At 40.7% G+C, this 26,050-nt stretch overlaps 1 protein-coding gene across 1 annotated transcript in view; it reads left to right on the forward strand.

The window, feature by feature from the left end:
* The window catches only part of abca2 (ATP-binding cassette, sub-family A (ABC1), member 2), an 83,944-nt gene extending 58,172 nt beyond the window's left edge, over nucleotides 1–25,772 (forward strand). The window contains exons 23-49 of the mRNA XM_063017777.1: nucleotides 282–478; nucleotides 1,257–1,436; nucleotides 1,680–1,855; nucleotides 2,128–2,248; nucleotides 2,420–2,701; nucleotides 3,343–3,558; nucleotides 6,490–6,592; nucleotides 6,948–7,273; nucleotides 7,368–7,581; nucleotides 8,138–8,243; nucleotides 8,336–8,447; nucleotides 9,162–9,222; nucleotides 10,650–10,824; nucleotides 10,920–11,035; nucleotides 11,917–12,064; nucleotides 12,170–12,293; nucleotides 13,878–14,010; nucleotides 14,101–14,221; nucleotides 14,306–14,484; nucleotides 14,614–14,755; nucleotides 16,855–16,989; nucleotides 17,096–17,199; nucleotides 17,304–17,396; nucleotides 19,351–19,453; nucleotides 20,331–20,468; nucleotides 20,995–21,204; nucleotides 22,385–25,772. Of these exons, the coding sequence (XP_062873847.1) occupies nucleotides 282–478; nucleotides 1,257–1,436; nucleotides 1,680–1,855; nucleotides 2,128–2,248; nucleotides 2,420–2,701; nucleotides 3,343–3,558; nucleotides 6,490–6,592; nucleotides 6,948–7,273; nucleotides 7,368–7,581; nucleotides 8,138–8,243; nucleotides 8,336–8,447; nucleotides 9,162–9,222; nucleotides 10,650–10,824; nucleotides 10,920–11,035; nucleotides 11,917–12,064; nucleotides 12,170–12,293; nucleotides 13,878–14,010; nucleotides 14,101–14,221; nucleotides 14,306–14,484; nucleotides 14,614–14,755; nucleotides 16,855–16,989; nucleotides 17,096–17,199; nucleotides 17,304–17,396; nucleotides 19,351–19,453; nucleotides 20,331–20,468; nucleotides 20,995–21,204; nucleotides 22,385–22,420 (4,051 nt within the window). The 3' untranslated portion in view covers nucleotides 22,421–25,772. The remainder of the gene's footprint in view (nucleotides 1–281; nucleotides 479–1,256; nucleotides 1,437–1,679; nucleotides 1,856–2,127; nucleotides 2,249–2,419; nucleotides 2,702–3,342; nucleotides 3,559–6,489; nucleotides 6,593–6,947; nucleotides 7,274–7,367; nucleotides 7,582–8,137; nucleotides 8,244–8,335; nucleotides 8,448–9,161; nucleotides 9,223–10,649; nucleotides 10,825–10,919; nucleotides 11,036–11,916; nucleotides 12,065–12,169; nucleotides 12,294–13,877; nucleotides 14,011–14,100; nucleotides 14,222–14,305; nucleotides 14,485–14,613; nucleotides 14,756–16,854; nucleotides 16,990–17,095; nucleotides 17,200–17,303; nucleotides 17,397–19,350; nucleotides 19,454–20,330; nucleotides 20,469–20,994; nucleotides 21,205–22,384) is intronic.
* Nucleotides 25,773–26,050: the final 278 nt, after the last annotated feature.

A 26,050-nucleotide genomic window follows, 5' to 3' on the forward strand; every position in this document is an offset into this window, starting at 1 on the left:
TAACTCTCACAGATGCCTGTATTGGAGGCTCAGTGTAGTGCTCAGCCCTTCACTTTAAACAATAGAACAATACACATCATAAGCTGCTCTCATCAACTTGCAGTGGTATTTTATGTCATTAGCTTTACTTCAGCTAAATTTTACCTACAATGCTAAATAAAGCCTTAAGGCATGGTGCCCTCACGTGCATAAAAAACAAACGTAGTAATGATAATTGGAAGCCTTTAATCCAGTCAGTAGCATTAATAATGTATGCAATAATTCCTTTGTTTACCCTGCAGGATGATTGAGGATCTGGAGTTGTCGAACAAACGCCACAGTCTGGTGCAAACGCTGTCAGGAGGAATGAAAAGGAAGTTGTCGGTGGCCATCGCGTTCGTGGGCGGCTCACGGGCAGTGATTCTAGACGAGCCCACAGCAGGAGTGGATCCGTACGCCCGCCGAGCCATATGGGACCTTATTCTCAAATACAAACAGGGTCAGAACAAAATCTTTGTTTAACTTTAGTTCTTTTTACTACGTAATAATTCATGTCCCATTATGTCAGATCCTCAGTAGATTATGTGTATGCACGAGTGGATCTGTCAATTATCAAGTCATTTTTCCATTTTCCATTTTCTTCTCATGATAAACATATTTCAGATGTTTTTAGTTATGAATAACACATGTTTTTACATCCCAGAATAAGTAGTAGAGTAGAGTATCTACACAGAACTCACAGAATAACTTGAGTAGTTGAATAATACAGCAAATTAACAACTAAAATGAATGATTAGAGTAGCTGGATATTTTGTTACTGTCATGTCACAATTACTCTACATAATATTGTTACTCTACATGATTTGTGATTGCACTTATTGTATCCCCCCAATTGTTTAATTGTACTTTATTCATTGCACATCAGCCCCGATGCCAATCTTTATTCTGGATCTGCTGCACCTAAAATAAAATGCTATCTGATTAAGACTGAATTAAATTGTTAGTGTGAAGGATTTACTTAATTTTATGATTAATGGTAAAGCTGGTCTTTCTCCATGTTCAAAGTTATTTGTGAGGGCAAACTGACAGACGACTTCAGATGTTAATTATTTAAGCTTTAATTTACCCATTGAACGGGTCACCTTGGACATCATCGCAATAATTGCCCCCCCTGAGAGATTTGGCAGGAGCCGCCACTGTTTAAAAGGTTAAAACGGTTTCACCTGTAAAATACACACAAACACACACTTTATTTACATGTACATGTATGTGTGCAGGCCGGACCATCCTCCTGTCCACACACCACATGGACGAGGCTGATCTTCTGGGTGACCGTATTGCAATTATCTCTCACGGGAAACTTAAATGTTGTGGGTCACCTCTCTTTCTCAAGAGCACATACGGAGACGGATATAAACTCACGCTGGTCAAGAAACAGAGCGACTCCAATCCTGCAGGTCAGCAGTGTGTGTGTGTGTGTGTGTTTACATTTTCTCAGTGATTGCAATTCTATTACATTAAAACCCATATTTTTGGATTGCTAACAACAAGCTTGTCTCCACATATTAATGGCTTTACAGTGTACATGAATTTGGAGTGTAAATACTGGTGGTCTATTTATGTTTTTATTTCATAATATTTATAGCTATTTCTCATAAATGGGACTCTTGTTTAAACTCATGGTTTATGTGTGTTCTCAGATCAGTCGAGTGTTCCCCCCTCCTCGTCCCTGTCTCCGTGTTCAGAGAGCAGAGTCACCCAGTTTATCCGACAGTACGTGGCCTCCTGTCTGCTGGTATCTGACTCAAACACTGAGCTTTCCTACATCCTGCCATCCGAGGCTGTCAAAAAGGGCTGCTTCGAGAGGCTCTTTCAGGTTAACGCACACACACACACACACACACACACACACACACACACACACACACACACACACACACACATACACACACAGATGAAGATTATGTCTCTCAACTTTTGCATAAGACTGGCAAGGACCATATGAATGAAAAGTTGCAGAAATTAATGCAATTAAAAACATGGATATCCCTTACAACTGTAAACTGTTGGCTTCAGTCTTTTCTGAAGTGTTATGTGTGGGTCTGGGTATGGGTGTGTTGCTTTAGCCTCTGTGATCTCTTGTTTCAGGTGTTGGAGCAGAGTCTGGACAATCTGGCTCTCACCAGCTTTGGAGTGATGGACACCACACTGGAAGAGGTCTTTCTAAAAGTGTCTGAAGAAGATCTATCCCTGGAAAACAGTGATGCAGGTAAGTAAGATGGACAATACAACTTTATTAGTGTTTATTAGTAGTAAAGGTCGAGGCTCGAAGTAAATATCCCATCATTTAGAATAACTGATAAAAATGGTATTTGTAAACAGAGTTAGATTTTTTTACTCTTTTTTAACGTTTCATTTCTTTTATCTTTCTCTTTGCTAGACATGAAAAGCTCCCCAGGTGGTACCTCAGCAGGAAAGCCCTCCTCCTTGTTGGAAGCCCCTCAGTGTGATGCAGCTCTGCTTGGTACCATGACCCGACCCGAAGTAGAGATGAATAACATGGTGATGAACTCGAGGCTGAGTGCTAGTCAGGCCTCGCTGCAGTCCTATTCCTCTCTGGGCTCGGTGAGAGGAGATGAAGGTGGCCCGTACTCTGACTTCTATGGAGAATACTCTCCTTTGTTTAATAATACCCAGGATCCTGAATCCACCAGCCTTAAAGGTGGGTATATTTTTATACTAATAAATAGTTTTAATCATTCCTAATGCATTTTTGCTGGACCTAAAGTGCTAACTAGACTCCTGTTATCAGAGAGTGCAGTGTGACTTGTGATCATAGCTACCGATCACTGTCTGTAAAGAGTTTTCATGTTCTCTCTGTTTCTGTGGAAGATTTAGGCAAATTGGCTGTGTTTAACTGCCCCTGGGTGTGAGTATGTGTTGCCCTCCAATTGACTGAATCAGCTGGTGCTGAACCCACTGTGACTCCGACCACAATACAAATGTTAATGATTTTTTACTGATTTAAATACACTGTGTTTGCAGTTGTGTTGATTCTGGTTTGAGTACTACATACACAGCCGGTACTGGACAGTAGGTTTCTCAAATAAAATATGTGTTCTGCAGTGTTAGCTCAGCTCAGCTATTGATCAGAAGGTCACTGGTTGAATCCCTACTACTGCTAAGTTGCCACAGGTGGGCGCTTGTGCAGAACCCTTAACCCTCAATTGCTTGCCTTGTTTTCAGTCACAGTTGATAAAAGCGTCTGCTAAATGTGGTTAATGTAAGTCTAAGTGTTCCAGTTATTCAGTCATGTACAGAAAACATTGAGACATGTCACCTATAAGTAATATTTTTGTCCAGATGACGAGCGGCGCTCCCCAGAGCAGCATGTTCTAGAAGGCCAGGGCAGCTATAAGCTGGAGGGCTGGTGGCTGCGACTACGCCAGTTCCACGGTCTCATCGTCAAGAGGTTCCACTGTGCCAAAAGGAACACCAAGGTCCTGTTTTCCCAGATCTTGCTGCCCGCCTTCTTCGTCTGTGTGGCAATGACCGTTGCTCTTTCTGTGCCCGAGATAGGTAGGAGTCATCAAAATGTGAAATGTTATCATTCACTGACATTGAGTGACACATTAAGCATCATTTTAAAATCAATGTCATAGTGTGACAGATTCCTTAAATGAGCTGTAAAACTGTGATGTGGAAACCTGACTTCAGTTCACATTCAGGGGAGCTGTCCATGTTTAGGGTGCTGAAAGCCTCTCTGTATTCCAGGCACATTTAAGGTTTGGGGCATAATGTGTTTGGAGTCTAACAGGGTCATAAAGTCTAGCTCAAGCTTGTTAATTAACATTCAGAACGGTACTAAAATGTGCAGTTGTACTGGAGTTCTTGCAACCTTAAAATAAGTCCAACAAACAAATTTGAAGGAGCAGATTTGTAATGAAAAAAGGACCATATATGAAGGAACACAAACATGTAAGTGATTTAATTATCCAATGTAATGCTAAGACAAGTAGGCATGAGTAAAACAATATAGGAAATTCTTACACAAGACAACACAAGAACAGTTTTAACCTGTCTCACAGCCATAAAAATAAAAATGAAAATATACATGACCCACAATATAAAGACAAGATTCAATAAGCACACTCAAACTTAATACCGATCATGCCATAAAATGACACAAATATGTGTTACACATGGCGTTAAAATCCTGTAGTGGAAAAATAAGTTGAGATGATAAATGAAAATGAAGATTACAGTTGACTGGATTAGAAGAATTTATTGGCACGATCGCAGGTTCTTACAGCAGTGGAATAGCAGAAGAATTAGAAGCAGAACTGTGGGCCTCCCTTTCCACTGCTCTTGTCGAATCACATTGGGTGTTGGACTTTGGAACCTTCATTCTGTGCTAACTGTTGTTTCTTATTTGCTTACAACTTAACGACAGACATGTTGCTTATCTCTGTACTTTAGACTCCCAGCCTCACCTCAAGCAACCACATAAGGATTTAACAACTATAAGTATTTAATGCACAAGCAGCAACATACTAATATTCAGGTGATATCAAACATAATATCTCATTTTTCCATAACAATTCAAACAAACAAATGTAATGCTAAGCCTGTTACCTGGCTTGCTAGCGAATTTAACTATGTTTTTTTTTTAATGTTAGAATACTTATAGCTAGAGTCTATAAATACATGTTATCCAATCCAGACAGAAGTGACTAATACTAAACTTGATGGTAGCTAGACTGCCAGTAAGTTTGGATACACCATGTTATAGCTCACTGTTCCAGCGTTCTTCCAGCACTCTCTTTATATACAGGGTGGGGCATAAAGATCTCCCACATTTGGAGTGGGCACCGTATGGGCTGTAGTGGCAGTAGAGAGGCGGGACAGGTTTCATTCGGTAGGCTAGGCTCTACCATTTTGTTGAAATGTTGGAGAACTTTCTGCGCTCGAAACTGGATGACTTGGATACAGAACATGTATGGTTTCAGCAGGATGGGGCCACAGCTCACACAGCACGACGTTCGCTTGGAGTGTTGAGGGAAATGTTTCCTGGGCATTTGATCTCTTTAAGGGGAGACGTGGGGTGGCCGGCAAGGTCACCAGATTTAAGCCCTTGTGACTTTTTCCTTTGGGGATACCTAAAGGAAAAGGTTTTCCGACATCGTCCTCGAACTCTTGAGGATTTGAAGGAAAGGATCCGAGAGGAAATCGACGCAGTACCACCTGAGATGACACGGAGAGTCTTGGAGAACTTCCGGGAACGACTCCATCAATGTATTGCCAACAACGGCCGCCATTTTTCTGATATAATTTTTAAAACCCATTAAAACAAAACTGTTTTTTTATGTACTTTTCAGAAATATAAGCATTTTTTTTTCTAGATAGTTGGGTTCTTTTGGTAGATTCATTCAAAATGTGGGAGATCTTTATGCCCCACCCTGTACAAGTTTGTTCTCTTGGTTGCAACTTTTGTATTGACTGTAGATCAAACAGTAATGTAAGCTAAACTGTTCACACTGCTAAAACATTTGGTCACGAAAGGTCAGTACAGGAGGTTAAAATGTATCTAGGATGCCTGCAAAATCACAATGAACTTCTATTAAGGGTTACATGTAAGTAAATTGCTATGTCGGACAATACTGTGTGTGTCTGGTTTATGCCTTACCACTGCCTGGTTGCCACTGTTGGGCCTTTGAGCCAGGACCTTAGTCCTCAGTTGCTTAAACTGTATGTGGTCACAATAGTAAGCAGCTTTGAATAAAAGCTAAATGCTGTAAATGTCAAACTGCTAACTGAACCACAATGGAATGCCGTGTTTGGCTTAAGTGTTCCTGTCTCTGCCTGTCCATCGTAAAGGGTCGTGAACAGCAGTTTTCTTGTATGAGCAGGCATTTAGATTGTGTCACTGAGCAAACCTATTGAATTCCTCTTCAGTTCCTTATAATAGGTTTATGGAGTGAATGAGGTTTCAGAGGACCTGAAATAGTGTTTGCGTGTGAATTTGAGTATTTGTGTGGGTCTTTAAATGAAATTCTATTTATACAGGACTGTAAATGACTTTTCTATGCGTCTCATGTCTTGCCCGGTATAAATAACCCAGCCGATTATGAAGGTGTCTGTGTAATAATGTAACAATGTGCACAGTTGAACCCGTGTTGAACCCGTCCTGCATTGGCTTATGAATAAACCATAAGTAGATAGATAGACAGACAGATGAACAGACAGACAGATACTTTATTGATTGAAGAGCCAGCAGCTCTTTCCTCAAATAAACGTAGTTGCCACTCTCTTCCATAAAAAGGCTCCATATCCATATGAAACACAATTACACACTAAACATACACTAGAGAAAAGAAAAAAGAAAATTGCAGTAATAGGCAACACAAACACGAAGCTACTGAGTAGGCTGCCACTTGTTGTTGCACTGGAAGTATATAAGTGTGTCAGTGTGTTTTCTCTGCTCCACTGAACTGTCTTTTGTTTCTGTAGGTGACCTGCCTCCCCTCATTCTGTCACCGTCTCAGTATCATAACTACACCCAGCCCAGAGGAAACTTCATCCCCTATGCCAACGAGGATCGGCCGCAGTACAGGTTCATTCATTTATTCATAAACCCTTTTGTCCTTGTTATGATCCCACAGGGCCACCCAAAACACTGGGCTCATGACAGGAATGCACCCTGGAAAGGGCACTAGTTCATTGCAGGGCAAAACAAACTTATATTTTTACTCATTCTAATGGGCAAAAGTAGTAAATTTTTCTACTGGCATGTTTTTGGGAGATGGGGAGACACATGCATGGGTGTGAGGAGAACATTTAGCACTCCTGACAGACTGTGAGTGGACTAAACCTAGTCCTAAACCCAGGTTCTGAGAACTCATGTTGCATTAGTTGCATGTTGCAAAATTAATAAACTCTAACTATTACAATTTACTTTGCCATTACAGGAGTAAACTGTCACCGGATGCCAGTCCTCAGAAGATTATCAACACCTTGCATTTGCCCTCAGGCATGGGTGCCACATGTGTGCTGAAAACCCCATTTAATAGCACTCTGGACCAGCTGGCGCAGAGCTTCAACCCGTATGCCAACAATGCAAAAACGCTGGCTGCTCGCTACTTTGACCCCATGTGCCTGGACTCGTTTACACAGGGTGTGCCCCTATCCAATTTTGTGCCTCCTCCACCCTCACCTGCGCCCTCGGATGACCCAGAGTCACGGTTTGACTACGCCGTCTGGAACCTCACAGCAGCTCCTCCAACGACTGCCCACGGTGAGTCTCACTAGAGCAAAGCAGTGTATGTGATACACAGCAGGTATGAGTGATGGGGATGTTTATAGGCCAGGATCTCTTTCTGATTTCACAGAGGTGGTGACGTCTCCCCCTCCGCTGCCGCTGTCCATTCACGAGCCAGTGCGCTGTATCTGCTCCATGCAGGGCACTGGCTTCTCCTGCCCCAGTGGTGTTGGGGGACGACCTCCGCTGACAAAGGTTGTTACCGGGGACATTCTTGTGGACATCACGGGTCGGAACGTGTCCGAGTACCTTCTCTACACCTCCGACCGCATGAGGCTGCACAGGTGAAGCTTTAACAAACCTTTTGATCCTAGAGACTCTCCCATCAGGATAGAAATGTAGGGCAGCTGTAGTTTAGTGGTTAAGGTATTGGTCTAGTAATCAGAGGGTTGTCGGTTCAAGCCTCACCAGTGCTAGGTTGCCACTGTTGGGCCCTTGAGCAAGGCCCTTAACCTTGAATTGCTTCAATTGTATACTGTCACATGACTGCAAGTCACTTTGGATAAAAGCGTTTGCTAAATGCTAAAAATGTAAATGTTTTATCATGTTGATTGGTCGTAAGAACTTGTAGTGACCATTCCTTAAATGACCCAAACCAACCAAGCAAAATACTACAGCATAAGAGAGGTACTGGACCCCCAAACTGTAGGAGGTCAACAGTCATGCCTGTTCTGTTCTTATGGTCTCTTGTGAACACAGCATTAAACAAACAAAACTAACATTTCTGTAGACAAGTGCATGTGGTGTATACAACACTATATTTACTTAGACTGTTATTTCTTGCCATATATACTTCCAAAATTGACATTTAAAATAGGTGTGTGTTCCCCATTGATACAGATATGGAGGCATTACTGTCGGAAACATCCAGAAATCAGTACCTGCATCGTTTGGAAGAAAGATGTCTCCAATGGCTCGCAAAATAGCAGTAAGGAGATCAGCCCAGGTGAGCCACGGTTCATTTAACTGCTCACGTGTTTTCCAGTGGTGAAATTTAGTCTGATGTGCATGATTTCTGCTCTCTGTCTGTTTCTGCAGGTGCTGTACAATAATAAAGGCTACCACAGCATGCCTACCTACCTTAATGTGCTGAACAATGCCATCCTGCGTGCCAATCTGCCCCCTACCAAGGGCAACCCAGCAGCTTATGGTGAGAGGCCAGGCTCAGATGTCGGATAGTGTAGCTTTGCATGCCTGATATAATCTGATATAACAGCCTTGTTGCCTGTTTTAAAAGTCTCACATATGAAACATAATATCCTCACATGCAAAATACAACAGTCTGGTATAATAGCTCTGCATGGTTAGACTTGCACGAGTAATCCAACGGCCTCGCATTCCTGGTACATTAGTATTACATACAAAACATTAACTAAATAGCAATAATAATGACAATATAATACTGATGTCTCTCGTATAATGATCCCACATTCTCCAATAAACCTTGTTAACCCAAATCATTATCACGTATTGTTCTCAAAAAACTCAATAGTCATAAGTTATGGATTGTTGATTAAAGATTCTAGACCAGGGTTGTTCAAAAATGTTTTATGCAACCCAGGCAACACAAATAATGCATCTTTCTTTCTTTGATTTACAAGATGTAACATAAAGCCTCCACAAGGGGGCGTTCGCATTCAAGTTTATTTAATTTTTATTATCTTTCTCTGTAACTTCTCTAATTTATCTCTCCACCTAAGCGAGACCCAGGGTTCTAGATGATACAATTGTATTGTATTAGTATTACTAAAACATTTGATACAGTATCTTAAAACAGCTAACATCAGATATTTTGTGTGATAAATAATCTGTCTTTTGTACTACTTATAAAAATAAATATATATTTGTGTTTATATCTGTGTAGGTATTACAGTAACCAATCATCCCATGAACAGGACCAGTGCCAGCCTCTCTCTGGACTATCTGTAAGTGCTTTCTTTGGCTTCTTAACTTTTAGATTAGATTTATTAAGATTAGAATTGTTTGATATTCATGCAAAAATCTATGAACACTTCCTCTTAAAAAATCATAAAAATGCTTCATGCTGAAATGGTAAATATTGTAATAGAGTTATATACATGATTAGAAAAAAACTCAGTATTGCTTTCTGAGACATCAACATGGAGTTAAGTTAGAAGCTTAAAACCTAAAACAGGTTTGGACTTTAGGGTTAATGCTAATGATAGCACATGATTGATTATTTATAGGCAAACCAGTAAATATAAATAAAAATATAAAATGTTCACATCCAGGTTACAGAAAGACATACTGAGGAGTTTTCGGTGTGTTTTGTGTCATGAGTGTATGGCAGATGACTAGCAATTCTATTGAACTGTTCTGTAGATCAGTTCACTTACTCACTCACTGTCTTAACCGCTTATCCAATTAGGGGCGCGCGCGTGAGGGGGGGGGGGGGGGGATTAGCTGGAGCCTATCCCAGCTTTTCAATGGACGCAAAGCACACAGTAACACCCTGGACGGGGCACCAGTCCATCGCAGGGCAGACACACATACACACACCCATTCACCTATAGGGCAATTCAGTGTCTCCAGTTAACCTGACTGCATGTTTTTGGACTGTGGGAGGAAACCAGGGTTCCCGGACGAAACCCTCGCAGACACGGGGAGAACATGCAAACTCCACACAGAAAGGACCCGGACCGCCCCGCCTGGGGATCCCAGGGGAACCCAGGACCTTCTTGCTGTGAGGCGACAGTGCTACCCACCGTGCCACCCCTGTAGAACAATTTTAAATTCATATTTAAATAACATATTGCCACTGTGTTTGCATCAGGTGTTTTTAAAGCAGGGTTACTGTGTTTACAGTCATAACCCTTAATAAGAAAATGTACTAACATTAAATAACAGCTAAAGAAAATCACAGATGTTTCCTCTAAAATAAACAGTTTTCAGTGGTTTAATTTTTGTATCTTTAACCTAATAACAACCAACAGGAAAAAATGATTACTCATCCGTAACACAATGCTTAAAATGCATTTATTATACTTATTATTTTTATTAAATACTTCATCCTGGTCAGTGTCACAGTGGGTCTCGTGCTAAATGTTAACACTGGGTGCTGTGCAGTAAAACACTGTGGATCGGGCACCTGTCTACCCCGGGGCATCACACTCTCCCAAAAGCGCTGATAATTAACATAAATAATATAAAATTAATTACATTTCTGTAATAAAAACTCTTTTGAGAAAAAAAAACCTAAGGCTATAATTGAAACCCCTATGAATTTTCCTGATGTGCTGGCAAAGCAATGGATCAGGATTATCATATTTTAACTTTAACTTTACATACAGTAATTCTTTATACGATCTGTTTTCCTCCCTCTGTCCGCCAGCCTGCAGGGTACTGATGTGGTCATTGCCATCTTCATCATCGTGGCCATGTCCTTTGTCCCGGCCAGCTTTGTGGTGTTTTTGGTAGCTGAGAAGTCCACCAAGGCCAAGCACCTGCAGTTTGTCAGTGGCTGTGACCCCGTCATCTACTGGCTGGCCAACTACATTTGGGACATGGTGAGATCAGAAAGTGTGTGATGTTCCTCGTACTCAAACCGAGTTCACTGCTAGAGTGTAAATGACTTCTCTGTGTTCTCTCTGTCCTCCGTTAGCTGAATTACCTGGTCCCTGCCACATGCTGTGTTCTCATTTTGTTTGTGTTCGACCTTCCTGCATACACGTCACCCAAAAACTTCCCGGCAGTGGTGGCACTTTTCCTGCTCTATGGGTTTGTAAATTCAACACAGTACTGAGAACGTAGAACATGTCTGCATGAAATTATTAAGTGACTCTAATGATATTAATTCTTAATAATATTTATAAATTATATTAATCATTATTCATGTGGACACATTATTAATTATATTAATAATTAAATGATACTATAAATTATAGTATAAGTAATGCCTTCTTTAGTTTGAAACAACTACAATAGTGTTAATCCAATAATCACTGCATCAGTTAGAAGCTGCTGCAACATTGCTGCTGACATTGTCCACAGTCAAGCAAGCTTTTCAATGCAATGGGCTATAAGCTGGTGTGCTGCTTCTTTTAGTTCGTCCATGTAATCAGCACCACCAGTAAGCCCATGGCACTGGAAAGCTTGCTTGACTGTGGATAGTGTAAAAAAATGTCCAATTTATGGCACAGTCACTGGTTATTATAATATAATTTAGTTTAAGATTTCTTATATTCACAAATAATATTTATTATAATTTATTTTCTTTGTTAACCGCTTTATCATGAATAATATTGATTATTTTTTTGTCTTTGTTAACCACTTTATCATGATCTTCTATAAATTTCTTTTTAGTAATGACTGAGTGTAAATGATTCCCTGTGGTTTACTTGGTCCAGAGTTTATTCCTGCTCAGATAGTGCTGCGTCTGCACACGTTATTTCCTGAATAGACTTTGGATCCAACATGACCTTAAATTTCATTGTTATTTTCTATTATTATTAATGTTACTGGTATTCTGTGAGAACTCCGTGATGAAATAAAGATGGTGAAATTAACCTATCTGCCCTGTTAATAACTGTAACTGTAACTGTAAAAAACCTTTATTAATAAGTCGCATTGTATTTGTTTTGTGATTTTTTTCTCTCCAGCTGGTCCATAACCCCTATCATGTATCCAGCCTCTTTTTGGTTTGAGGTACCCAGCACAGCCTACGTTTTCCTCATCGTCATTAACCTCTTCATAGGAATCACAGCCACTGTAGCAACTTTTCTTCTCCAGCTGTTTGAACATGATAAGGTAACGAAGTTAACATAATTTTGTTTTGTTTTTTTATTTAAGTGAACATCAAGCAAACTTGATTTATTTGAATTTGAAGTTGTTTTTCTGTCTTTCGTCCTGTAGGATCTGAAGTTGGTGAACAGCTATCTGAAGTCGTGTTTTCTCATCTTTCCTAATTATAACCTGGGTCATGGACTGATGGAGATGGCGTATAACGAATACATTAATGAGTACTATGCGAAGATAGGCAAGTTCCTTTTGTTAAATACAGAAACAGGAATATCTGTGCTTGGGTGGTGCAGCGGTAAAATGCAGGTACTAGCCCACCAATGCTCAGATCCTAAGCTCCCAGATTTAAATCTCAGCCCTGCTATCAGCCGGCCAGGTGCCTACACAGAGACATAATTGGCTGTGGGTCTGTAAGGGAGGGACAACAGCTGAAACAGGTTTCTTGTTGCTGGGGGTTGGGTGGGTGGCTTCTTTTCAACACATCCCTGGCAGGTGAAAAGATGCGATCTGCTGTACCCGTGTCTAAGGGGGTGTGTGACGGCCTCGGCTCTACTAGATTGGTGGTGAGGGTGGCAGCGATGAGAGAAAGTAAGTACCGATTGGCCATGACTGAATTGGGTACAAAATGGAAAAAGTAGGAAAAACTTACAAGACAACGTCATACTATAATACAGCACGACTTTATTAATCCCCAAAGAGCAATTAGATCTGCAGCATAAAAGACACAAGCACATAAAACATAAAAGAGAAAAAGAATGCTATTAAAACTAAATCAGCCTGACACGGATAATAGGTGTAAATGAAGTTTGAAACAGAAATAAAAGCATTATAGTCTATTATATTTTATTGTAGGTGTTTTATTTACCCATCAAGAATAAATCATTTTCTGCACTAGTTAGCATGTAAAAAGATTGTCCTTAAGAGAGCATTTAAAATAGAAATATAGAGTTTGGTAAATGCCTTTTGCATTCTTTCTAGCTGTTTGCTAAAAATATCTGAATGGTACAGCAGTTATAGATAGTAGATACACATTATGACCACCTTCCTAATATTGTGTTGGTCCCCCTATTGCAGTCCCATATGCAACAAACTGTGATGCACTGTGTATTCTGACACCTTTCTATCAGAACCAGCATTAACTTCTTCAGCTATCTGAGCTACAGTAGCTCGTCTGTTGGATCGGACCACATGGGCCAGCCTTCGCTCCCCACGTGCATCAGTGAGCCAGCATGACCCTGTCGCCGGTTTACTGCTGTTCCTTCCTTGGACCATTTTTGATAGATACTGACCACTGCAGACCGGAAACACCCCACAAGAGCTGCAGTTTTGGAGATGCTCTGACCCAGTCATCTAGCCATCACAATTTGGCCCTTGTCAAACTCGCTCCAATCTTCACGCTCGCCCATTTTTCCTGCTTCTAACATCAACTTTGAGAATAAAATGTTCACTTGCTGCCTAATATATCCCACCCACTTACAGGTGCCATGGTGAAGAGATAACCAGTGTTATTCACTTCACCTGTCAGTGGTCATATTATGTATAAAGAATGCAATTAATGAGAAATACAAAACTTTAATCTATTGCCATTGATCTTATAAACTGATTACCTCATTGTACAGTTATTACCCACAATGATAAAGGATTTGCTCAGAATAATCGTCCATTAAGTGTGTCTGCATGTGCACTTCATCCCCTTTTTCTTCTAATCTAATGCTTTTTTAGTTCACCACTGTTGTTTCATCGCCGCCTGTACCACTGAGATGCAGAAATGCATGTAAGTTCTTTTCTGCCCTCTAATGTACCACATATCTGTTTCCTGTAGGTCAGTTCGATAAGGTGAAGTCTCCATTCGAATGGGACATTGTGACCCGTGGACTGGTGGCCATGACCATTGAGGGATTTGTCGGCTTTCTCATCACCATCCTGTGCCAGTACAACTTCCTCCGAAAACCTCAGTCAGTCTTTATAAATGTGGACAGTCATGATTTTTAAACAAAGCAGAAGTAGCACCCTGATGTCTTTTTTCTTTTGCTTTATCTGAATAGGAAAGTTCCTGTGAACAGTCAGCCAATCGAAGATGACGATGTAGATGTGGCCCGTGAAAGACGCAGAGTGCTCAGAGGAGATGCTGTAAACGACATGCTAAAGATTGAAAACCTCACTAAGGTATGAACAGACACATATATACACATAGATGGGCATAGTTGTAAAAACTCAGTATCATTAACTGTGTCACATGTTTAACTGTAGGTGTATAAATCACGCAAGATGGGCCGGATCTTGGCGGTGGACCGGTTGTGTCTGGGTGTGCGACCTGGTGAATGTTTTGGGCTGCTAGGAGTCAATGGTGCAGGAAAGACCACCACCTTCAAAATGCTGACTGGAGATGAGAGTACCACTGGAGGAGAGGCTTTCATTGGAGGGTACAGGTAATCAGACTGTCCTCAAACCTGTGCCTCATTCATAACTAAAGGAATTGCCCTCTTGTATGTTTATAAACATTTAAAAATGAGTAGTATGATCAGGTTGAATCAGTTTCTCTCTCTCTCATGCTGCAGTATACTGAAGGAGCTGTTGCGAGTGCAGCAGAGTATTGGATACTGTCCACAGTTTGATGCTCTTTTTGAGGACTTAACGGCACGTGAGCACCTGAAGCTTTACACACGTCTCCGGGGTATACCGTGGAAGGATGAGGAGCGGGTAAACACAAACACACACACACACACACACACACACACACACACCACATACAAAACATACAGTGGCCAGTGGTAGCTGAACGGTTAAGGTACAGGACTAGTAATCAAAAGGTTGCTGGTTTAAGCCTCACATCTGTCAGGTTGCCACTGTTGGACCCCTGAGCAAGCCCCTTAACCCTCAATTGCTCAAATTCACAACTGTAAGTCTCTTTGGACAAAATCGTCTGCCAAATGCTGCAAATGTTAATGTAAAAAAGTCATTGCCCACTTTCGTATTTTCTGCGTATTTGTCACTTTGAATACAACAGAAACACTGTGTACTGATCTTAGGCTATTCTAAGGCTCTAGGAAACCTTAAACACTGGTAAATCTACCCAGGAGTCACACCTGGGTGATCAGACCCTTTAGAGATGCATCTTCATTCCTTTTTTGAACAGCATTTATTTCATTAAGTCTGGCAGAAAGCAAATACAAAGATCATTATAGCAGGAGGCGAGCATGGCGGTGGTAATGAGGTGTAAAGGGGCTTCGCGGCATCAGGACTGGGATGACCTGCCATTATTGGATAAGGGTAGTTTAAATCCCCAGTTAAACATTATAGAGATGCTAGGGTAGGATAAAAAAGGTAGAAATTCCTCCACGGCACTATAAATAAGAAATATACCATTGTAGCAAGTGTTTGATTGCAGTCATTTCTGCAAACGCTAGTGCAACCAGTTAATAAGGGGCAATTAATTTTTGATATAGTAGATAATGTAGGTGTGATTAAAAAGACATGCTGTACAAAATGTGCAATAACATGGACAGTTACAAAGGGGGCAGTTACTTTTTTTAATTCCTCTGTTTTGATTAAAGCCTCCTAAAAGAGCAGAGTCATTTTGAATGACTAAAACTGTATGCAGGTCAAGTCAAACCAGACTTGGTTTAAAGGATTTGAGGTACAAATCATAGTTTGGCCAACATGTTTAGGTAGGTGAGGGCTGGTCCATTTTTGCTCTACAAGCAAACATCTTCTATGTGATCTGAGGCTTGCAGCCACTGGAGGCCAGTGAAGGAAATATAGCAGTGGAGGCACCATAGCAGTGGAGGGACCATAGCAGTGGAGGGAAATATAGCAGTAGAGGGACTATACCAGTGGAGAGACCATAGCAGTGGATGGACTATACCAGTGGACGGACTATAGCAATGGAGAGACCATAGCAGTGAAGGGACTATAGCAGTGGAGGGACCATAGCAGTGGAGGGACCATAGCAGTGGAGGGACTATACCAGTGGAAGGACCATAGCTGTGGAGAGACTATAGCAGTGGACGGACTATACCAGTGGACGGACTATATCAGTGGAGAGACCATAGCAGTGGAGGGACTATAGCAGTGGAGGGATTATAGCAGTGGAGGGACCATAGCAGTGGAGGGACTATACCAGTGGACGGACTATATCAGTGGAGAGACCATAGCAGTGGAGGGACTATACCAGTGGAGAGACCATAGCAGTGGAGGGACTATAGCAGTGGAGGGACCATAGCAGTGGAGGGACCATAGCAGTGGCGGGACCAAAGCAGTGGAGGGACTATAGCAGTGGAAGGACCATAGCTGTGGAGGGACCATAACAGTGGAGGGACCATAGCTCAAGATCAACAAAGAGAATTCAGACAAACAAAAAATAAAAAACTGAACAAGCAATTCTGAATTCTTCTGATGTTTTGGGCGGTGAAGCTGTGTATCTGGGTCAGGTTAGCGACATGAGCTGGGAAAATCTCATCTCCAGGAATAAACATCAGCTTGGTGATGTTGGAATTTAGTTTTTAGTGATGAGCTGACATCCATGCTGACACGTCCTTTAGACATGCTAAGATGCAAGCTGGCCCCAGAATGTCAGAGAGAGAAAAGGACAGGATGTGTTAAGCAAGGTCAGCATAAGAGTGAAAAGTAAAGCCGTGTGAGAATATTAAATCATCAAGATACTGAGTGTAGAGGTAGGAAAAAAGGAATGGACAAAGTACTAAGCCTTGTGGGGCGCTTTTGTGATCCCTAGTAGTCTTAATAGTAATCATCACTCACTTTTATTTTTTCTTAACTGTCTCCATCTTTCTCATTTCCAGGTGGTGGAGTGGGCTCTGGAGAAGCTCCAGCTGACGAAGTATGCTGACAAACCTGCTGGCACCTACAGTGGAGGGAACAAACGCAAGCTCTCCACGGCCATCGCTCTGATCGGATACCCCTCTCTGATTTTCCTGGTTGGGGCCCTTTATGTTCTTCTTTGGCTTTTATTTGGCTGGACGTATTGAGTTGAGTAAGTGAGATCTGTATCTGATCATATCATGTCTGTTTTGTGTGCTGTAGGATGAGCCCACCACTGGCATGGACCCTAAGGCTCGTCGCTTCCTCTGGAATCTCATCCTAGACATCATCAAGACCGGAAGATCAGTAGTGCTGACATCACACAGGTGAGGAAATCGTCCGTGTTGCAGATTTGAACGTTTGACCTAAGTAAAAAGGTTCAGTTAGTGTTTTTAAACATGCTGATATTAAAAACATGTTGCTTTGGCAGTATGGAGGAGTGTGAGGCATTGTGCACTAGGCTGGGAATCATGGTTAATGGACGCTTCAAGTGTCTTGGCAGCATTCAGCATCTCAAGAACAGGTAAGAGGGGGGACTTAGGCTGGGTTTAAAGTACACAAGTTATAAGTCATTACAGATTTCAAATTCATGAAGCATCTTAAACTTTAAGGAACAATAAAGCATTTAGACTAAGTGTTATATACAATATCAGTAGCACATGCTTCTTGACTCAAACATTCATTTTGACATTTCCCAGGATTTAAAAAGGTTAGAAAGTTCACAGCGGTAAAACACGCTAGCATGCCAGTATCAAACTTGCAAGCTGGAATTTAAGCTCTGCTACCTATTACAGCTACAGTGCCTTGCAAAAGTATTCAGCCCCCTTGAACTTTTCAACCTTTTGCCACATTTCAGGCTTTAAACATAAAGATATGAAATTGTAATTTTTTGTGAAGAATCAACAACAAGCGGGACACAATCGTGAAGTGGAACGAAATTTATTGGATATTTTAAACTTTTTTTAGAAATAAAAAACTGAAAAGTGGGGCGTGCAATATTATTCAGCCCCCTTGCGTTAATACTTTCTAGCGCCACCTTTTGCTGCGATTACAGCTGCAAGTCGCTTGGGGTATGTCTCTATTAGTTTTGCACATCGAGAGACAGAAATTTTTGCCCATTCTTCCTTGCAAAACAGCTCGAGCTCAGTGAGGTTGGATGGAGAGCGTTTGTGAACAGCAGTTTTCAGCTCTTTCCACAGATTCTCGATGGGATTCAGGTCTGGACTTTGACTTGGCCATTTTAACACCTGGATACGTTTATTTGTGAACCATTCCATTGTAGATTTTGCTTTATGTTTTGGATCATTGTCTTGTTGGAAGGTAAATCACCGTCCCAGTCTCAGGTCTTTTGCAGACTGCAACAGGTTTTCTTCCAGAATGGTCCTGTATTTGGCTCCATCCATCTTCCCATCAATTTTAACCATCTTCCCTGTCCCTGCTGAAGAAAAGCAGGCCCAAACCATGATGCTGCCACCACCATGTTTGACAGTGGGGATGGTGTGTTCAGGGTGATGAGCTGTGTTGCTTTTATGCCAAACATAACGTTTTGCGTTGTGGCCAAAAAGTTCGATTTTGGTTTCATCTGACCAGAGCACCTTCTTCCACATGCTTGGTGTGTCTCCCAGGTGACTTTTTATAGATATCTTTGAGAAATGGCTTTCTTCTTGCCACTCTTCCATAAAGGCCAGATTTGTGCAGTGTACGACTGATTGTTGTCCTATGGACAGAGTCTCCCACCTCAGCTGTAGATCTCTGCAGTTCATTCAGAGTGATCATGGGCCTCTTGGCTGCATCTCTGATCAGTCTTCTCCTTGTTTGAGCTGAAAGTTTAGAGGGACGGCCGGGTCTTGGTAGATTTGCAGTGGTCTGATACTCCCTTCATTTCAATATGATCGCTTGCACAGTGCTCCTTGAGATGTTTAAAGCTTGGGAAATCTTTTTGTATCCAAATTCGGCTTTAAACTTCTCCACAACAGTATCTCGGACCTGCCTGGTGTGTTTCTTGGTCTTCATGATGCTCTCTGCGCTTTAAACAGAACTCTGAGACTATCACAGAGCAGGTGCATTTATACGGAGACTTGATTACACACAGGTGGATTCTATTTATCACCATCAGTCATTTAGGTCAACATTGGATCATTCAGAGATCCTCACTGAACTTCTGGAGTGAGTTTGCTGCACTGAAAGTAAAGGGGCTGAATAATATTGCACGCCCCACTTTTCAGGTTTTTATTTCTAAAAAAAGTTTAAAATATCCAATAAATTTCGTTCCACTTCACAATTGTGTCGCACTTGTTATTGATTCTTCACAAAAAATTACAATTTCATATCTTTATGTTTAAAGCCTGAAATGTGGCAAAAGGTTGAAAAGTTCAAGGGGGCTGAATACTTTTGCAAGGCACTGTATTTTATCTAGACCAGTGTTTCAACTCTTCTCCCTCTTAAAGCTGCTGGTAATTTTGATATTTGATCTACAGGTTTGGAGACGGATACATGATCACAGTACGTACCAAGACGACTGCTAGCGTGAAAGAAGTGATCCGATTCTTCAACAGGAACTTTCCAGAAGCCATTTTAAAGGTTTGCTTTATATAACCACTAACACATTACCACCTATTTTCTGTTTTGCTTTTTTATGATGCAGACTTTTTGCTAAATATAAATACAGCATTGGTGGGAAAAAAACTCACAAATTTAATTATATTTCTTTGTTAAAATCCATCGTTTTGGCTCTGTTTCAAAGAACATTATGCAATCACACTGAGCCTTTTGGCTTTAGCAGCTTAGCATGACAGCCAGCTAAACGTAAGTGCAGAGGCAATAAATAGGTTAGCTAGCTTCCATTAGCATAGCAACACCAGAAAGAAATGAGGTGATCTAAATTGAATGAATGGCTCAGTATTTTATTTAATAGCACCAAATTAACAAAAGATGTGATTTATTGTAGATAGTGTTAGTGTTAGTACACAGTTAACATACCAGCACCTCTTTGCCATTACATCTAACATAGCATTAGCATAGCGGTGCTATCTTCTGTCTGGTCAAGGTGACTGCTGCATAAAGCTGTAACAGAGAAACATGCCAGACAGAACACTCAAGTATTTATTTATTCAGTGACAGAACACCAAGGCGTGCGATTCTGTGTGATGATCATTAGCAGAATATTATTTCTTTTATGCTACTAAAACAACATTAAATGTGAAAATAACAGGATAATAAAAGTACAGCTTATATTTAAATTCTACTATTATTACTGCTACTATTATTGCTGGGTTGCATTCACATCTCTCTGGTTTGTTAACACGTTCAAAGATCCACAGAACGTTGCAGTTATTTAAAAATAAAAAAGTGTTGTTAGATAAATTTACATGACAGACTAAACGAAGTACCAGCTCAGGCATTTTTGTATCTTTCTTACAAAGTTGTTTAGTAGCCGTTTTGTATTTTCATTTTTCAGGAGAGGCACCACACTAAGATCCAGTACCAGCTGAAGTCGGAGAACATTTCTCTAGCCCAGGTGTTCAGTAAAATGGAGCAGGTGGTGGAGGTGCTGAGTATCGAGGATTACTCCGTCAGCCAAACCACTCTTGATAACGTAAGCGCTTCTTTTGTTCTTCTGCTTATTTTGGAACTCCATTTATTATTCGTTATTAATATTTGAACACTGTTGTTAGACCTTTTCAGTATATATGTTTAAATGTTTGTGGACACCTGAACATGAGCTTGTTGGACATTCCATTCCAAAACTACAGACATGTCCAGTCCAAGGTCCTGGGTTCGATCCCCAGGTGGGGCGGTCCGGGTCCTTTCTGTGTGGAGTTTACATGTTCTCCCCGTGTCCGCGTGGGTTTCCTCCGGGTGCTCTGGTTTCCTCCAAAGACATGCAAGTATGGTGAATTGGAGATACAAAATTGTCCATGACTGTGTTATGATGTGACATGATGTTAAAATCCCAATAAACAAACAAACAAACATATTTCAGCTATTACCAATACTGTCATTTTTGCCAAATAAATGAAACTCATATTATTACTAGCACTATTTATGTACTAAGTGCAAATTTCAAGCGTTTTTGCAGAGGTTTGTGTCTATAAACTTTTCTCTTTCTTTTTTTCTTGAAGGTTTTTGTCAACTTTGCCAAAAAGCAGAGTGATAACCTGGAGCAACAGGAGAGTTCTCCGTCTAAAAGCAGCCAGTCTCCGCTGCAGCGTCTGCTCAGTATCCTCCGTCCTCGAGCGGCTAATACTGAGCTGAGTGCTCTAATCAGTGAGGAACCCGAGGAACTGGAGAGCGATGATGATGAAGGACTCATTAGCTTTGAAGAAGAACGGGTAAGAACGGGAACTATAAAGCTGCAATTTATTTGTCAGAATAAGTGTTCAGTAATCAGCATGAACACATTTAAGCTTTGCCCCTAAAGCTTATGATGCTGGGTAATATGTATAAAAAATCAGCCACTTTTGCAGATAACTCTCATATTCAGTAAGACAGTACCAAGTGAATATTATGTTTAGCTTGTAATTTGTGTCAAAACATATTCTAGTGATTCCCAAAGAAGTAAAAACTTCGGGAGCTATTAAAAGAACATTATGCTAATGTGTTTGTACTTGATTATTACTATTTTATCTTTGTTAGTTTGTGGCATTTGCAAATCTGGACGCCCTTCAAGTTGTAAAGTCTCAAAACATAATTAAATCATTAGGCCTTAATGTGCTCATTAGGACTTATCGGGCAGGTCGAAAGTTGTCAATAGGAAATGTCAGCTAATGAAATTTTCAGTACATTATAAATAGACTCCTCAAGTCAAGTCTTGTTCTATCTCACAAAAACACTGGCAACAAATTCTTCCAATATTTTTTGTAGTTTACTTTAAAAAAAATAAAGCCAAGCGCCCAGGTGCCGAGAATCTGCCACCGGCTGGTTGGACACCATCTAGCGGGCACGATTGGCAGTGCCTGCAGCAGACACTAATTGGCCACCGTGTCTGCTAAGGCGGGATGACTGGACTAAGAGGGTGGGGTCTTCAGATGCTGTGTGAGGACCCTGGTTAGCAGATAGAGGCGCCTGTGCAGAAAGCATGGGTGAAAAGAAGGGGTCTGCTAAGGGCTGCACACGTGTCAGAGGAGGCGTGAAAAGAAAATAATTCTTTCCATGCACATTTAAAAAGGGTGGCACGTTGGCTCAAGAAGGTCCTGGGTTCGATTCCCAGGTGGAGCGGTCCGGGTCCTTTTTGTGTGGAGTTTGCATGTTCTCCCTGTGTCTGTGTGGGTTTTCTCCAGGAGCTCCAGTCCAAAGACGTGCAGGTGAGGTGAATTGGAGATACAAAATTGTCCATGACTGTGTTTGACATTAAAAACTTGATGAGTTGATGAATCTTGTGTAACAGTAATTACCTGTCCTGTCATGAATGTAACCAAAGTGTGTAAAACATGACGTTAAAATCCTAGTTAATAAAATAAATAAGCAGTTTTAACAAACACTGATCATTTTTTATTGTTTGATTACTGTTAGGTGCAGTTGTCCTTTAACACAGACACTCTCTGCTGAAACGTCCATCTACAGCACAGAGAGAAAAAACTGCCTCAAATAAAGGATTCCAGTCTGGTCTGGGAATGATGTTCCTGACCTGCTTTGTCAGTGGGTCCGTCTGTCTGGCCTTAACAAGACACGTGTTCTAAAGTGGATGGAACTTACAGACCTGCTGAACACTGTCAGAACACACCTCTTTGAGTCTGAGAAGAAAATCAGCTCTTATTGTACAGGGTTCCAGACCAGAGGAAAACAGGAGGACTCAGGAGGACTCAGAGGAATCTTCTCTATCGTCTCTACGGAGTGCTCGTGTATTGGGGAAATTCAAACTTCAAACCTACCGATGGGATCTTATAGAATTGATTTATTGTAGTATTTTTAACTTTAAACTAGGACGACTAAACGATTGTGAAATCAGTTCTAACCTTGTGCTGTTCTGAACTTGTGCTTTACAGCTGTTGATGTCATGAGATAACATATCGCCCCGGTGAGCTTCGTCCATCCGGGGTTCTACCTTAGTGTCATTTTAATGAGCAGTTCAGTTTGTTTTTCAGTGTTTTTGTAAAATCGGATTTCACCTCGGTTATTATATTGAATCTGCCTTGGGAGCATGCTAACAGTCAAGCTTGTGGTACTTTCCTCTTTTCTGTCTATAGATTGATTTATTTTGTGTTGAGTTTTTTAAAGTGTTGCTGTACGAACGCACCTTAGTGAGATCCACGTGAGAAGAGTTGTATCGATAACGGTCCTAAATTACTTATTGAATGTAAACGGCATGAAAAGACATCTGTATTTTGCACATGATATTGCCTCGTGAACCTTCAGTTTGATATTTAGATGATGAAGGAAGCACTTTTTATTTAGAATTCTTTATTTTGACTTGCATTGTTTAGTAATTACGTGCTATGACGTTCAGGATTAGAGTTTGATTCTCCTGTGTGAGTCTGTACATGTTTTGAATTTTCTGCATTCACTGTGAAGCCAAAGGTGAACACTGGATTCACTATTACTAAAACTGATCATTTTCAGGAACTTGCAGGTTTTTCTTGCATTTTGAGACGTTACGTGTTGATTTTATAGCTGTATGTGTTTGGCTCTGCAGTTTGTTTTAGTAGTGTACACTGATCTGATTGTTGATCTGTATGCTAGCAGCATTCTTTATGTGATGGATTGGTTAAGGCCGTGCCCGGATTTCATACCAGGATTCCACTTTTCTCCAACAAGACTTACACTTGATACTAAATACAGTGCAGGCAAATCAGGGTTAAGGGGCTCAGGGGCCTGGTGGTGGGGCTTGACCAGTGACCTTCTGATCACTGGTCCAGCCACTTAACTACTGAGCTACAGTTGTGTTCAAAATAATAGCAGTGTGTTTAAAACAGTGAATAAAGCTCAGAATTCTTATAATAGCTTTTATTTTAATACACACAAATGCATTGACAACACTGCACATTCTTTTCCAAATCAAAACATGAATTAAAATTGATCAAATGTGTTATTACTTTACAGAAAGTGAAGAAAAGGGAATATTAGGCTGTTCAAAAAAATAGCAGTGTCTGCATTTTTCTTTACAAACTCAAACATTTACTGTTTAAACTGAAAAATGCTTCAATATTTAGCTTTCCTGTAAACCACTAAACTAATAATCAGTTGTATAACCACTGTTTCTGAGAATTGCTTCACATCTGTTTCATGGAGTTAACCAACTTCTGGCACCTGTGAACAGGTATTCCAGCCCAGGACGATTGGACCACATTCCACAATTCCTCTGCATTTCTTGGTTTTGCCTCAGAAACAGCATTTTTGGTGTCACCCCACAAGTTTTCTATTGGTTTAAGGTCCGGAGATTGGGCTGGCCACTCCATAACGTTAATCTTGTTGGTCTGAAACCAAGATGTTGCACGCTTACTGGTGTGTTTGGGGTCATTGTCTTGTTGAAACATCTATTTCAAGGGCATTTCCTCTTTGGCATGAGGCAACATGACCTCTTCAAGTATTTGGATGTATTCAAACTGATCCATGATCCCTGGTATGTGATAAATAGGCCTGACACAATAGTATGAGAAACATCCCCATATCATGATGCTTGCGCCACCATGCTTCAATGTCTTCACAGTGTACTGTGGCTTGAATTCAGTGTTCGGGGGTCGTCTGACAAACTGTCCCAAACAGACCCAAAAAGAACGATCTTGCTTTCATCAGTCCACAAAATGTTGCGCCATTTCTCTTTAGGCCAGTGAATGTGTTCTTTGGCAAATTGTAACCTCTTCAGCACATGTCGTTTTTGCAACAATGGGACTTTGCGGGGGCTTCTTGCCGATAGCTTGGCTTCACACAGGCGTCTTCTAACTGTCACAGTACTCACAGGTAACTTTAGACCTTCTTTGATCTCCCTGGAGCTGATGATTGGCTGAGTCTTTGCCATTTTGGCTATTCTTCAATCCATCCGAATGGTAGTTTTCCATTTTCTTCCACGTCTTTCTGGTTTTGGTTGCCATTTTAAAGCATTTGAAATCATTTTAGCTGAGCAGCCTATAATTTTCTGCACTTCTTTATATGTTTTTCCCTCTCCAATCGACTTTTTAATCAAAGTACGCTGTTCTTCTGAACAATGTCTGGAACGACCCATTTCACTCTGTTTTTTAGAGAGAAATGCACCATAACCAGCATGTACAACATCTGCTGCTTTTATACTTTAATAAGGGCCACCTGTTTGACACCCATTTTTACACAGAATGAATGACCTCACTAATTGAACTTTACACTGCTATTATTTTGAACATGCCCCTTTTAGTTACTTATTCAATTATACAGAATCAGCAGCATGCATGTCATGATGGTTGGGTCTGTTGGTTTTTTATTACTCTACTACACCTACTAGTAAGTTTTTTGCCATGTATAAATATAATTTCTACCAAAAACAGTGATTGATCTGGTTAGTGATGTTGGACTGCTATTATTTTGAACACAACTGTACCATTGCCTGGCAGGAGGTGGAGTGGCTGGTTGAAATTGCCCCTGGTTGTAAGTGAGTAAACGTACATGTTGAAATGCAGTGGGTTGGCACTATGTACAGGGTGTGTGCCAGGCCCACTGCAACCTTGACCAGGTTGAAGTGGTGAGTGTGAATTAATAAAATTAATCTTTTTTCTTATGTTTTTTTTAAATGTAATAACTTGGTGGTGCAAACTTTATTTTAACACAAACAAAATGGACTTTTTTGACATTTTGATTCACTAAAAGTTTGGATTTAGACGTGGGATGGATGTGGTACAAGCAAACAGGAGACATATTATAAACAGTGCTGAGTTCTGAAATGGTTAGTTTGTTCTTTTTCCTGGTCCAAGTTACATTAAACACTAAACTTTTAGTCTTGTTGTGTTTGTATGATTTTCTTTTAATGCTGCTTAAACAAAGCTTTGCAGATAAATCCACACAATGTGGTCATTTAAGTTTGTATTTTTCAGTTATGATTGTTTAGGATATGAAAACACACTTAATGTTCCGTAGTGTATAAAACTGTTAAATATGCGCTTTTGTATGTTCGCCTTGTGGTTTATGCAGTGTTATTGATTCAGCTTCACAGTGAACTCATATCCAGACACCATGTATGGATTTAGCTATTTTCCAAGAAAGAAATGAATTGCT

Source organism: Trichomycterus rosablanca, chromosome 21 (assembly GCF_030014385.1).
Source record: "Trichomycterus rosablanca isolate fTriRos1 chromosome 21, fTriRos1.hap1, whole genome shotgun sequence".
Taxonomy (NCBI): domain Eukaryota; kingdom Metazoa; phylum Chordata; class Actinopteri; order Siluriformes; family Trichomycteridae; genus Trichomycterus; species Trichomycterus rosablanca.